Consider the following 14190-nt stretch of genomic DNA (forward strand, 5'->3'; position numbering starts at 1 on the left):
ATTAGTTCCGTGTAACACGCTCGTGGAAGAATGCTCCAAATTGTATACATACTGCGTGACATAGTAAGGGTGTAAGAGATGACTGCGGCAATAATTTCGCTTTTGAATGTTCTCACGAAACCTATTGCTGGTAAGTAATGAACAGTTTTTGAGATTGACACATGATATGAATGTGACGGTAGTTTCCATAATTTAGTGAACCACTTTCAAAGTGACAATGAAGCCATTCTTTCTCAAGCGTAATGCGAGTTGTGTTACATGCTAGTAGTAGCTCATGCTTTATTCAGTTGCTAATATGTGTAGACATGCTGCTTAGGTGCTTGTAATGAAAATAAACATATTCCATGTGTTTCAATGTCTACAGAGGTATCTGCTCCTGATGCAAAGTCCTCAAAGGAGGAGGCGTTTCAAGCGGCACTGCTAGCCAACAGAGATGCTCTCCTGGAGCAGCTGCACAATGACAACACCTTAAAGGATGTGAGGAAGCTTAGAGAGGAAGTGATGACAGGGGAAAGCTGGTTTTTAAATGACACGGAGGATATGATATGGAGCTTTGTCCAGGAGTGTCTTCTGATGCTCCTCACCTTAGCACGGCAGATTTCTGCTGATCTTCAACTTTTCAAACTGACACCTTCTACCTCTAGAGCCAAACTACACACCCCTGAAATGGCTCCACCATTACCCCCAGATGTCCTCAGTGTCACCCAACAGAAAACACTTGGCTCAGCTCTTCAGTTTGTGGTTTCTCTCGGGCTCTGCCCATACTTGGCTCCAGGAGTGGGTGTACCACTGGGTCACAGGTCAGCATTTGGCGCAATGGTGGAAAAAATGGTTCGTGGCCAAACATCTTGTGTGGCGCACCACCGGCTTCTAACCACAACAAAAGTATTGTTGCACTTGGCTGAACTGTCGTCTCTTGCCACATTGGTGTTCACCCAGCACCTTGGAGATGTGATGGCAGCGCTCTGTCAGCTTGGCTACCAGCCACAACAGTCTGAGGGGACCACCTCAAAGGATGTTAAGGTAGCAAATCCTCATTTTAACTTGCTAAAATGCTATATTATTACCTTGTTGGAAGAGTACTGAGGCTGGTTATATTAGGTAGAAAAAACATGCATAAGTCGCACTGGAGTATAAGTCGCACAAGGCCAAAAATGCATAATTAGGTAGAAAAAAACATAAGTCGCACAAGGCCAAAAATGCATAATTAGGTAGAAAAAACATACATAAGTCGCACTGGAGTATAAGTCACACAAGGCCAAAAATGCATAATTAGGTAGAAAAAAACATAAGTCGCACTGGAGTATAAGTCGCACAAATCCAAAAATGCATAATTAGGTAGAAAAGACATACATAAGTCGCATTGGAGTATAAGTCGCACAAGGCCAAAAAATGCACAATTAGGTAGAAAAAAAACATACATGAGTCGCACTGGAGTATAAGTCGCACAAGGCCAAAAATGCATAATTAGGTAGAAAAAAACATACATAAGTTGCACTGGAGTATAAGTCGCACAAGGCCAAAAATGCATAATTAGGTACAAAAAAAACATACATAAGTCGCACTGGAGTATAAGTCGCACTAGGCCAAAAATGCATAATTAGGTAGAAAAAAACATACATAAGTCGCACTGGAGTATAAGTCGCACAAGGCCAAAAATGCATAATTAGGTAGAAAAAAACATACATAAGTCGCACTGGAGTATAAGTCGCACAAGGCCAAAAATGCATAATTAGGTAGAAAAAAAACATACATAAGTCGCACTGGAGTATATGTCGCACTAGGCCAAAAATGCATAATTAGGTAGAAAAAAACATACATAAGTCGCACTGGAGTATAAGTCGCACAATGCCAAAAATGCATAATTAGGTAGAAAAAAGCATACATAAGTCGCACTGGAGTATAAGTCGCACAAGGCCAAAAATGCATAATTAGGTAGAAAAAAAACATACATAAGTCGCACTGGAGTATAAGTCGCACAAGGCCAAAAATGCATAATTAGGTAGAAAAAAACATACATAAGTTGCACTGGAGTATAAGTCGCACAAGGCCAAAAATGCATAATTAGGTACAAAAAAAACATACATAAGTCGCACTGGAGTATAAGTCGCACTAGGCCAAAAATGCATAATTAGGTAGAAAAAAACATACATAAGTCGCACTGGAGTATAAGTCGCACAAGGCCAAAAATGCATAATTAGGTAGAAAAAAACATACATAAGTTGCACTGGAGTATAAGTCGCACAAGGCCAAAAATGCATAATTAGGTAGAAAAAAACATGGCTGGTTATATTATATTTGTTTTAAATCCAGCTTCATATTGCATATTTTGTAGTATTATATATAATATCCAAGTGCAGGTTGATAGGAGTTTTTTTTTTTATTGTAGGACCGCAGTAAAGAGGAACGTGGAACCTGCCAGGAGGCTCTCAAACACCTACTGGGAAAAGTCTATCAACCAGTCGTAATCAAGGAGCTCCTTATCTTACAAGGTGGAGCCAAACAGGTATGTGTGTCTTATATATGATATTGGTAATTAACTCAGAGACATAGTATAATTGTATTGAAGAGGTTCTTCTTAAAGGGGCTGCATGGCAGTCGAGGAGACCCGAATTCAATTCCACCCTCGGCCATCTCTGTGTGGAGTTGCCATTGTTCTCCCCGTGTATGCATGGGTTTTCTCCGGTACTCCGGTTTCCTCCCACATTCCAAAAACATGCTAGGTTAATTGGCGACTCCGAATTGTCCATAGGTATGAATGTGAGTGTGAATGGTTGTTTGTCTATATGTGCTGTGATTGGCTGGCGACCTGAAAACATAGGCTCCAGCATAGTATAAGTATAAGCGGCATAGAAAATGAATGGATAGCCATTAGTACTTATCATAAATAAATAGAAAATTTGGCTGCACTGTGACCAAGTGGTTAGCGCCACACAGCTAGGAGACCAGGGTTCGATTCCCATCTGACATCTAACATTGTCCATAGGTATGAATGTGAGTGTGAATGGTTGTTTGTCTATATGTGCCCTGTGATTGGCTGGCGACCAGTCCAGGGTGTACCCCGCCTCTTGCCTGAAAACAGCTGGGATCGACTCCAGCACCCCTCGTGAGGATAAGCAGTAGAAAATGAATGAATGAAAGGTTCCTCTTAAAATATTATCTCTGCTAACAAAAATGCCAGATCAGTGTTCAATAAAAGAAAATATTAAAAATACAAGCAAAAATTACAACAAGCATTTAACTCTCATTTTGAGGTTGAATATATACAAGTACTTGGAAAAGTATATGCATTTCACTGCAGTGCTTTTTTCCTCCACTTATCTGTGCTCATACTATATACAGTAAAGTCTTGTTATATCGATATTCTCGGGAGTCGGAAAAAATACCGATATAACCGGACTATCCATATATCCGATCCTGCGCCGAACTGCATTAAAAGTGGGCAATAATGCACTCGACATTGTTCTATAGTATAGAACAATGTCGAGCAGCTTAAATCAATCTTTGCTTAAGGATTTCAATACCAAAAAAGAACACGGCGAACGGCTGCTTCCAGTCAACTTTATTAAACACATGCCTGTATAGAATCTATACACACGAGAGAAACCACGAATGCAGTTGGTTCTTCTGTTGCAGGCATGTGTTTGGCCAGCTATGTGGGGCAGGTTGAGCATGACCTGTGAACCAGGAAGTGCGGGAATCGGTGTGTGTGCTGTGCTCTGGTGGTGGAAGTGTGAAAAATAAAGTTGACTGGAAGCAGCCGTTCGCCGTGTTCTTTTTTGGTATAGAAAGCCTTAAGCAAAGATTGATTTAAGCTGCTTTTGTATCGATATAAGCAGACTAAATTGGCTGGCGGGAGATGAAAAGGGCATCGTAGTAACCGGATTATCATAATAACCGGGTATCGTACTAACGTAACTAATTATATCATAAAAGACTAGAAATTTCCCGGGAAATGAAAATAGTATCGTAATAAGTAGTAATTCGTTATAACCGATATCGATATAACGATACTTTACTGTATTGTATATTCATGTACATATGTTTAATAAAAAAAGAAGATCATGTCCAGGTATTTGCAGTGTAATGTAATATTAAATGGCATAATTCTCTCACCCCCCCAGCCTGGGTCGGTAAGAAGATCCAGTGCTTCCAAAGACAGGACCGCTTCCAGTTGGCTAAGGAGACTATGTGGTCATTTGCTTTCTGAACGTTTGATGCAGCCAAATGGGGTTCGGGCTGTAGTTAGAGCCATCCTGGAGGGAGGATCAGGTGGGCAAGAAGGGGGGACTGGGTGACGATGGAAACAAGGAAGGACAAAGGATTAATGGTTCTGTCATGTCTTCAAGGGGGTGAGTCAGACTGGAAGAAATGTGATGGTATTGCCAGGATCCTGGCAGCATGCCCCCAGCAGTCTGCGTCAGCAGATGCTTACTATAAGCAAATCTGTTCTCAGGTCAGTGACAAACACACAAGCATATAACGGAAATAATTTGCCATTGAACTAAATTTTTGTTTAATTGTTCAGAACTCAATTTTGAATCACAATTTTGGGTTGTTGTTGATCTTTTTCCGGTCTTATTGCTTGAATTCCTGCAGATCCTTGAGCTCCTTCACCTTAAAGACAAGCTCACAGCCCAACAGTTCCAGTGTGTGGCCACTAGCACGACTCTGTACTTGGTGCAAGAGAAACCCAATTTTGCTGAGTCATACTTGCTGGTTCCTCTGTTGGATCCTCTTCACCGTTGCATCACTGCTGCTGGTTAGTAACCACCACAACACATTTGTACTTGATAGACTGTTTATGTTATATTCAAGGTAGAATTATTATATGCAACAAATTATCTTTGCATGGATGTTTCTTTCCAGAGTTGCATTAATTTCTTCCTAGTGGTGGGTGATGTGGGTTGAAATATCTAATAGTTAATAAATATGTACTGTTTTAAACGTGATCATTGGTTGATGTTTGGTAGTGTACACTGTTTTATTTTATTATTGTATTTTTTTTTTCCCGACTTATTATGGGAAGGGGCGGCACGGCGGTCTAGTGGTTAGCGCGCAGACCTCACAGCTAGGAGACCAGGGTTCAGTTCCACCCTCGGCCATCTCTGTGTGTTCTCCCCGTGCATGCGTGGGTTTTCTCCGGGTACTCCGGTTTCCTCCCACATTCCAAAAACATGCTAGGTTAATTGGTGACTCCAAATTGTCCATAGGTATGAATGTGAGTGTGAATGGTTGTTTGTCTATATGTACCCTGTGATTGGCTGGCGACCACTCCAGGGTGTACCCCGCCTCTCGCCCAAAGACAGCTGGGATAGGCTCCAGCACCCCCCGCGACCCTCGTGAGGAAAAAGCGGTAGAAAATGAATGAATGAATGAATGAATTATGGGAAGGACATGCAACATGCTTCAGGTTGTTCTACCACACTCGGCCAGATACAATGATTTAAATCTGAAAATACAATTATAATAGTTAAATTGATAAATATTACGCTTTGTTTTATGTTATTGTTTTAAAAAAGCACATAAAAAAACCTTAAACTGTATTAGGAAAGCAGGAAGTGAACAAATGTAACAGTTACTGATTGTAAAAGTACCAGATGCAGGGGTAGGATTTAATAAGCTTTGCTTCTTCCTACTCCTTTTGGACATGTGGAACTGTGAACTGATTATGTGATGCATTCAATTGTAATCTGATGCATGTTCAAATGAAATAAAACCATTACCATTACCATAAAATCCCGATGGGAGAGGCTCTGACTCCCTCTGGTGATACATGTGTGTTTTTCCAGACAATAACTGCCAAATTGTTGTGGAGGAATGGGAGCTGATGCAATGTGTGGAGGACATCAACAAGGTGTGTACACACTAAATTATGTATTTTTAAAAATATACATACATACATACATACATACTCTTTGAAGGAAGAAAACTCTATTAATTGAGTCAAATGAGGTGGTTTGAATTTCTTGGTGTCTTCTTTTCTTGTGGTTAGGTCTGGGTGGTGGGCAACAGGTCGTCGACCCTCCTCCTCAAAACAATAGAAGAGGTGCTTCCTGTTGTCTTTACAATCTTCTGTTTCACCAAGCAGAACGTCTCCAACCTACGGTACATTTTTGTCTTTTATGGATTGACGCATGTCAGGTTAATTGTAGACTCTATATTGTCCATAGGTATGAATGTGAGTGTGAATGTTTGTTTGTCTATATTGGTTGTCTGCATTTGACTGGCAACCAGTCCAGGGTGTACCCCGCCTCTCACCTAAAGTCAGCTGGGATAGGCTCCAGCATTGACAAAATTTTATCTTCTGTTTTCTCCACAGAGCGCCATGTTGTGAAATTTTGCTGTGGTATCTCAGCCACGTTGAGACTTCAGCAGCCCTATCAGTACTCAGGCAACTCTCAGGTCTTCAGGTCCATTCTGATGTAGCACCAGGCTTCCATTTCACTCCTGGCAGCAGTGGTGGTGTCCAACTCAGTTGTAGAGACGGCTGCAGGTGCTAGAGTAGATCCACTTCAAAGTCTTGTCTTTGCTTATCGTAATCCTAACGATAGTTTGTCCCTCTTTGGCCAGTGATGAAGACAACACTTTGTATGAGAAGCTGTCAGGGGAGCAGTGGAGGTTGGAGTGTCTAATGAACTTGATGGCTCAACTCAAAGACAACGATCTGCCAGGAGACTTTTTCCTGGACTTGTTACAGGTGATCAATCAAGCTGTAGTTGTATCTAATATCTAATAAATTATATTATATTGTGAAATCCCTGCATTTGTAAATAGACTAAACACACTGTTTATGACACTATTCTATTTTATTAGGATTATAGTCTGTCGCTATTTAGGTTGCCATTTATTACAGATGATGTTTGTGTTTAGGCCTCACAGCTAGGAGACATGAGTTCATTTCCACCCTTGGCCATCTCTGTGTGGAGTTTGCATGTTCTCCCCGTGTATGCGTGGGTTTTCTCCGTGTACTCCGGTTTCCTCCCACATTCCAAAAACATGCTAGGTTAATTGGCGACTCCAAATTGTCCATAGGTATGAAAGCTGGGATAGGCTCCAGCAAACCTGCGACCCTCGTGAGGATAGAAAATGAATGAATGAATTCAGCTGTTAGCCCTGGTGGTGTAATGGTATAGCTGCTACAGCAGTCAAACATGGACATTTTAAAATCTCATGATTCTTTTTTTTTTTTTGCTGAGAGTCTTTTGTAGAGCTGCACAGCTGAGTGGTTAGCATGCAGGCCACACAGCTAGGAGACTCGAGTTCGATTCCACTCTCGGCCATCTCTGTGTGGAGTTTGCATGTTCTCCCTGTGCATGCGTAGGTTTTCTCTGGTAGCGGTAGAAAATGAATGAATGAATGAATGAATGTTTGTGTTCAGGAGTTAACCAGGTGGACGACAGCAGACGCAGAAGAGGAGGAGGAAGACGGACAGCAGTTAGACATATCGGCAATGACGCTCTTGGAGGTGGAGCAGCATCAGCAGAGTCGTATCGCAAGGCAAGGCCACATGCTGGCTTTGCTTCAGGTTCTGGCTGTAATGGTGGAGTCCTTGCCGCATTCGGTTCTGATGAGAAAAAACATACAGGTTTGTGTAGATTATGTGGCATTTAAGAGGGTGTTTTTTTCCCTTTTACACATAACATGCTTGGTTGTTTCTTTGTTTTACTGTCTTTATCTCCAGGTGGTTGGCTTTATAGTATCTCTGCTTCAGAGGGCTTCCGTGGGTCTGGATCATGCCAAAGTTCTAAGTATTGGGAATCCAATAGAGAGCCAAACATTGACTATGGGGATGGGCCTGTTGGCTACTCTGCTCTCTGAACCCCAGGTACTAAATTACTTACATGTATTTAACAAAATTGTTAAAATACATGAGGTGGCCTGAATGTTACGTCACCTATGCACCTATGCTTGCACTATGTTAAAAAGCCATAGCATTTCAGTATGTGGAATCAAACTATGGAATAGATTGAGTAAGACCCTCAAACAATGCACAACGATGAGCCAATTCAAGAAACAATACAAGCAGTTGATGTTTGCTAAATACAAGGATGAAGAGTCTTGAACCAGTCATGATGTGTTATATATATCACTATATTGACACTTACTATGGTACCCATTATGTCAATGTATGGTCATGTGACAAAAAACATACATACATAAACTATATTAGGAAAGCAGGAAGTGAACAAATATAACAGTTACTGATTGTAAAAGTACCAGATGGAGGGGTAGGATTTAATAAGCTTTGCTTCTTCCTACTCCTTTTGGACATGTGGAACTGTGAACTGATTATGTGATGCATTCAATTGTAATCTGATGCATGTTCAAATGAAATAAAACCATTACCATTACCTAACACCTTCCTTTTTCCACAGCTCCCTGTGGAGGTCTACTCCTCTATGTCAAGACTGCTCCAGCCACTAGGAACTCTAGCCGAGAAACATCCAGACGTTTTCATCCAAGAGCTAGCCTCAAACTTAAGAGCTGTCATTGCTACCCATGGTGCCTACCGACCAGATGACCTCTCAAACAGTGCTGCTCCAGACCCCAAAGACAGTGAGATGCCCCCCAAGAGCTATGTACCCTGTAAAAACAAAGCAACAAACAACATGCACATAAATTCCAATACCAGACAGCCAGCATCCTTTGGGGACTCTGCAACAAGTGAAACGTCACCTCCCTCGAAGGGCCTTTCAGATTTGCTTCTTGAGGCTTGTGATCCGGACATTCCCACCAAAGCATTTGCGCTAAGGACTTTGACCCAAAAAGTGCAAAGCAAAGACCCTGAGACGCTACATGATTTGGAAAAAGTCCTTATTGTAAGTATTTTTTTCTTTGTTTTCTGCCATTTTGTTAGACTGATACACTGCGGAATTGTAAAACCTGTTGTGTTTGTGTGTAGAATAGACCAACATTTTTTATGTGCCGATACATCCAGGTACTGCAGATCAAAAACATGCATGTTCCGTTCATTGGAAACTGTAAATTTCCCATAGATTTAATTGATTGTCTATATGTGTCCTGTCAGTGACTGATGACCGGTCCAGGGTGTAACCCACCTCTTGCCCGAAGTCAGCTGGGATAGGCTTGAACTCTGTGTTATACTTGGTCCTATGATGTGGCTATAATAGGTCGGTGGTTAATGAGTGAAGATGTGTGGTGGTGGAGCAGGTCTGTGAGATAGAATTGACCTTATTATTGAAGGAATAGTAGGCGAGGATGGGGATTTAACCCTGATGTGCTGTAGAATAGGGAAGGGTAGATGAGGGTATGAAGGTCAATAGCAGAACGAAGTGCTGATCAGGGAGATCAATTTTAAGTGGTCTTGCATCCATTATTTTATTTCTGTATACTTTACAGTCTTACTGACATCATCATTTTAAGGGCCTTTCCGAGGTGGAAACGGCAGGAATATGTGTTGTATGTTTGGTATGTTATGAACACGTGTATAATAAATGACACACTTGAAAACTTCCCTGCAGAGGGCCCCAGTGGTGTTACCTAGGGACTTGTTAGGTGGCTTCAGCATAACAAGAATAACTCATTTGGTATTCTCTGTGCCCTCTTTGTCTGCACATTGAAAAGCTGTCCACCACAGTAAACCCCCCCATATTGATTTTTCTTGTCTTTGTCATATTTGGGGGAAGGTTTTTTTTTTCTTTTACCCATATCATTACCGAAGGATCCCTTTGTACTTTGGGGGGTTGGGGTACATTTTGAATTATTCTTTTTGATAGTCTCCGGTAGTGTTTTTAATGTATTGATCTCTTTGATTTTGATCATGCAATAAAGTAAAATATATATACAGTGGAGCCCCACACATTCGCAATGTAACATTCACAACCTCACAAATTTGCGGACTTATATCAAAACATTTTACTTTTTTTTTTTTTACTAATTATGTATAAATAGGTGATAATACTGGTAAAATGTACAGCATGTAAGCACTACTGTTTAAAAGAAATCCCACAATTTTTACATTTTAATGTATTAATGCTGCACTGATAGTGTAATAATGTTTTTGCACTTGTATATCATTTCGACACCGTCATGCTTACGGTACATTTTTATTAGGGATGTCCGATATTGTCTTTTTTTTTTTTTTTGCGAGAAACCAATATTTTTTCCAACTCTCAATTTCCAATACCGATATGTTTAACATGACATAGAATGAACACATGTGTGTTGTATACAGCATTTTTTAAATAGCGGTTTTCATGATCGGGGAAAAAATCCAATACCGACTGATATCAAATTGTTATGCTGATATACCCTAATTATTAATCCTTAGTGATGAGTACCTATACGTTTCATCATTTACAATGTATTTAATAAGTGTGTGAGCAATACTGAAGAAAGGCAAGTACCTCTTCTTGCAAATGTTGATATGAAATCTGAGACGAACATCAACATGAAGCTACTTTGAGGGTTTGGAGGGGGAAAAGAGCCGTGTGTTAAATACCAGAAGATTTTCACCATTTGTTGACAGTCCCCGGACCAAGCCCCCATGGAAAACTGTAATTGTATAAATATCTTAGTGCACAGTATGCAATCATTAATAAATCTTTATTATGTACTCTAGCTCTTTCTGGAAAACCTGGAAAATGAGGACTCCTTCATCTACCTGTCAGCTATTCAAGGTAATGCAATGTAATATGCATGTTGAGCTATTTAAGTAGTTTTCTATTGATAAAAGTCTTTTTAGTGCAATTGTGTATATTGTTATAACTTGGTTTGTATACTAATCGTTCTTGAAGATCAGAGAACTGAATGTGTTCTCTCTGCAGGACTTGCTTCATTGGCCGATTCCTACCCTGAGAAGATCCTGGAAAGACTCCTAAGAGACTTTCAACATGGTCCTTCACACTCTACGTCCAACATGGAGCACTCCTTGGAGTTTCGCCTAAAGATGGGTGAAGTCCTTATGAGGGCAAGCAGAGCTATGGGTGAGCTTCGGAATTATGGATGCATTAGTGGCCATTATTCTACATAGTACTCTTGAGAGATGGCCTTGTGTGAACCTTGAAGACCTTTTGTTCTTATCTTCTCGATCGTTTCGAGGAGAGTCATTCTTTTTTTTATTTTTATTTTTAATTTTTTTTTCGAGAGTCATTCTTTTACTTACTTACTTACCTGGAGGTTGGATAGACCTTCAGTTTGTTGTCATTCTTGGAAACATTAAGCACAATTCATTCATTCATTTTCTCCCGCTTATCCACGTGGGGTGCTGGAGCCTATTCCAGCTGTCTTCGGGTGAGAGGCGGGGTACACCCTGGACTGGTCGCCAGCCAATCACAGGGCACATATAGACAAACAACCATTCACACTCACATTCATACCTATGGACAATTTGGAGTCGCCAATTAACCTAGCATGTTTTTTGAATGTGGGAGGAAACCGGAGTACCCGGAGAAAACCCGCGCATGCACGGAGAGAACATGCAAACTCCACACAGAGATGGCTCAGGGTGGAATTGAACTAGGGTCTTCTAGCTGTGAGGTGTGCGTGTTAACCACTCGGCCGCCGTGCATCTATAGCCAACTCTCTTTTTGCAATAACAATCAGAGCTCGTTGAAAAGGCTCTCATATACAAAATAAAGATTTAAACTGTCTTGGCAGGCTGCTTGTGTTGGCACTGAAGTCAAGTGTCAGATGTACACGATGGAGGAATCGAGTTCCTGCTGGATAGTCATGGTCCGCTGATTAGTTAATAGGTCTCCTTCTCACACAAGCTCTTGGTGCACCATGTGTCTTTATCTGATCTGGAGGAAACCAGCGAGCATTCTGTGATGCTTCATGGCACTGGGAACTTCATATTTCCATGTCCGGATGTCAAAGAGGGACAAAGAAACAAATCGAAACATTCGTAACAAATGGTTTGGCTAGTAGAACGCCACAGCTGCTGTGAGCTCAAATGGAGAGACGGAAAAGCTCATTTTGCCAGGAAACGACTTGACACCAATGGGTAGTGTGAAATCATTACTTTGTTAGATCGACACACACAATACATGATACCAATTTCAATTTTTAAGCCATCTTCAATTATTTTTTATTTTATTTATATTTATTTAATTTTTTTCAATTACTTTTTTTAATTTTTAGGGCAATTTTTTGTCTATATTTCACAACCACAAACATACAGTTGTTCATAAGTTATTTACACTCATGTGTTCCGATGCTCAACCAAGTTAGTTGTGCATTTCTGAGCAAGTTTGAACACGTCGCGCCAAATCTTTCTGTGGCGGTCCAAATGTATGTATGGTGGGCCACCACAAATAAATGAATGTATGCGAAACAATATATGCACTCTGACTGTATTTGACATGAACCTCATCTCATCTGTAGGTGATTTAGCACCCCACTTGGGTCATCCCTTGGTGGCTGTGTTCCTGAGAGGAACCAGGGACTCGGACCCAAGTGTCCGTGCCAGCAGTCTGTCCAACCTGGGGGAACTCTGCCAGAGATTGGAGTATGCTCTCGGTCCGCTGGCTGAAGAAGTGAGTGGAAACACATGGATAGACATCATTAAACATCATTTCTAATACTGCTGCAATGATAGGTCTGACATTGCCATAGCTACTTTTTGCAAATATCCATTGCAGTAATGTCATCCTTGTGTGTTGTGCAGCTGAGCTCCTGTCTGACGGCTCTGATAAAGACGGAGAAGGAGGCAGAGGTGAGGCGAGCTGCTGTCCATGTTATTACGGTGCTGATCCGAGGCCTTCGTCACAAGACCACTCAGGTAACACATACAACCACGTGCATGTGAGTGACAGGATACATGTGGATAATCAGATAATGCTGTTTAGTTAATTAATATTACATTAATATAATAATAATGCATTAATAAATGTAACTACTTGGATGTATGTCCAAGGGAGTTCATCAAATATATCCTATTGCTGCTTTCTTTACTTAATTAAAATGAGTCAAATAACCAAAGTGACTTATTATTGTTCTAGTGTGTTCACACTGGAAGCAGAACAGAGCTCTAAGGGTTGTGTTTTGGAGAGAGAGAGAGAGAGCGAGAGAGAGAGAGAGAGAGAGAGGGGTCGTCAGAGTGACAGGTCCTTTCATCTAACCCCAACGTCCTTGTGGTCTCTCCTGGGAAGGTTTGACTTAATGTCAGCTTCTCACCAAACAAAGGAAGGGTGGGATACTCCCACCCTGTTTTACAATTACTCTGCTTCTCCTTGTTTCTCACTGACAGTTGAAAATGACTGTTATTCACACATGGGTCTTTGACCTCTGACCCTGACCAGTTGTATGTCCACTCTAATGGAAACTCCACTATACAGTACTTATCAAACATTTTAGTTCACTGTTAGTTTTTGTGATTTATGTGTGAAAAGAGTAATACAGACAATTAGCAGGATTACACTTAAAAAAAAAAAGTCTACACAGCAGACGAGTGGTTAGCACGCAGGCCTCACAGCTAGGAAACCCAAGTTCAATTCCACCCTCGGCCATCTCTATGTGGAGTTTGCATGTTCTCCCCGTGCATGCGTGGGTTTTCTCCCACATTCCAAAAACATGCTAGGTTAATTGGCGACTCCAAATTGTCCATAGGTATGAATGTGAGTGTGAATGGTTGTTTGTCTATATGTGTCCTGTGATAGGCTGGCGACCACTCCAGGGTGTACCCCGCCTCTCGCTCGAAGACGGCTAGGATAGGCTCCAGCACAAAAAAAAAGAATCATGAGATTTAAATATGTCCATGTTTGACTGCTGTAGCAGCTGTACCATTACACCACCAGGGTTAACAGCTAAATTCATTAATTCATTTTCTATCGCTTATCCTCACGAGTGTCGCTGGGGTGCTGGAGCCTATCCCAGCTGTCTTCGGGCGAGAGGCGGGGTACACCCTGGACTGGTGGCCAGCCAATCACAGGGCACATATAGACAAACAACCATTCACACTCACATTCATACTTATGGACAATTTGGAGTCGCCAATTAACCTAGCATGTTTTTGGAATGTGGGAGGAAACCGGAGTACCCGGAGAAAACCCATGCATGCACGGGGAGAACATGCAATCCACACAGAGATGGCCGAGGGTGGAATTGAACTCGGGTCTCCTAGCTGTGAGGTCTGCTCGCTAACCACTTGACTGCCGTGCAGCCCAGTACTATACACAAAATAATAATTCTGAAATCACTGGCAGGTACCAAAAAAAAGGTTGGTGT

The 14190-nt window shown here is 41.3% G+C and overlaps 2 protein-coding genes across 4 annotated transcripts in view; one reads left to right on the forward strand and one right to left on the reverse strand.

The window, feature by feature from the left end:
* tango6 (transport and golgi organization 6 homolog (Drosophila)) overlaps positions 1-14190 on the forward strand; it is an 18003-nt gene continuing 3813 nt past the window's right edge. For all 3 annotated transcript variants that reach the window (XM_058075299.2, XM_058075297.2, XM_058075298.2), the window contains exons 1-17: positions 1-130; positions 365-1023; positions 2390-2506; positions 4125-4272; positions 4350-4456; positions 4600-4762; positions 5793-5857; positions 5996-6108; positions 6323-6496; positions 6574-6700; positions 7382-7588; positions 7685-7828; positions 8379-8822; positions 10586-10643; positions 10791-10949; positions 12349-12500; positions 12632-12745. In XM_058075299.2, the coding sequence (XP_057931282.2) occupies positions 79-130; positions 365-1023; positions 2390-2506; positions 4125-4272; positions 4350-4456; positions 4600-4762; positions 5793-5857; positions 5996-6108; positions 6323-6496; positions 6574-6700; positions 7382-7588; positions 7685-7828; positions 8379-8822; positions 10586-10643; positions 10791-10949; positions 12349-12500; positions 12632-12745 (3003 nt within the window). In that variant the 5' untranslated portion in view covers positions 1-78. The remainder of the gene's footprint in view (positions 131-364; positions 1024-2389; positions 2507-4124; positions 4273-4349; positions 4457-4599; positions 4763-5792; positions 5858-5995; positions 6109-6322; positions 6497-6573; positions 6701-7381; positions 7589-7684; positions 7829-8378; positions 8823-10585; positions 10644-10790; positions 10950-12348; positions 12501-12631; positions 12746-14190) is intronic.
* tmem170a (transmembrane protein 170A) overlaps positions 13685-14190 on the reverse strand; it is a 16430-nt gene continuing 15924 nt past the window's right edge. The window contains exon 4 of the mRNA XM_078799032.1: positions 13685-13695. The gene's annotated coding sequence lies outside the window, so the exon portion shown is untranslated. The remainder of the gene's footprint in view (positions 13696-14190) is intronic.

The sequence above is a fragment of the Doryrhamphus excisus genome, linkage group LG1 (genome assembly GCF_037039965.1).
Source record: "Doryrhamphus excisus strain RoL-2023G ecotype Guam linkage group LG1, RoL_Dexc_Guam_v1.1, whole genome shotgun sequence".
Classification (NCBI taxonomy): Eukaryota; Metazoa; Chordata; class Actinopteri; order Syngnathiformes; family Syngnathidae; genus Doryrhamphus; species Doryrhamphus excisus.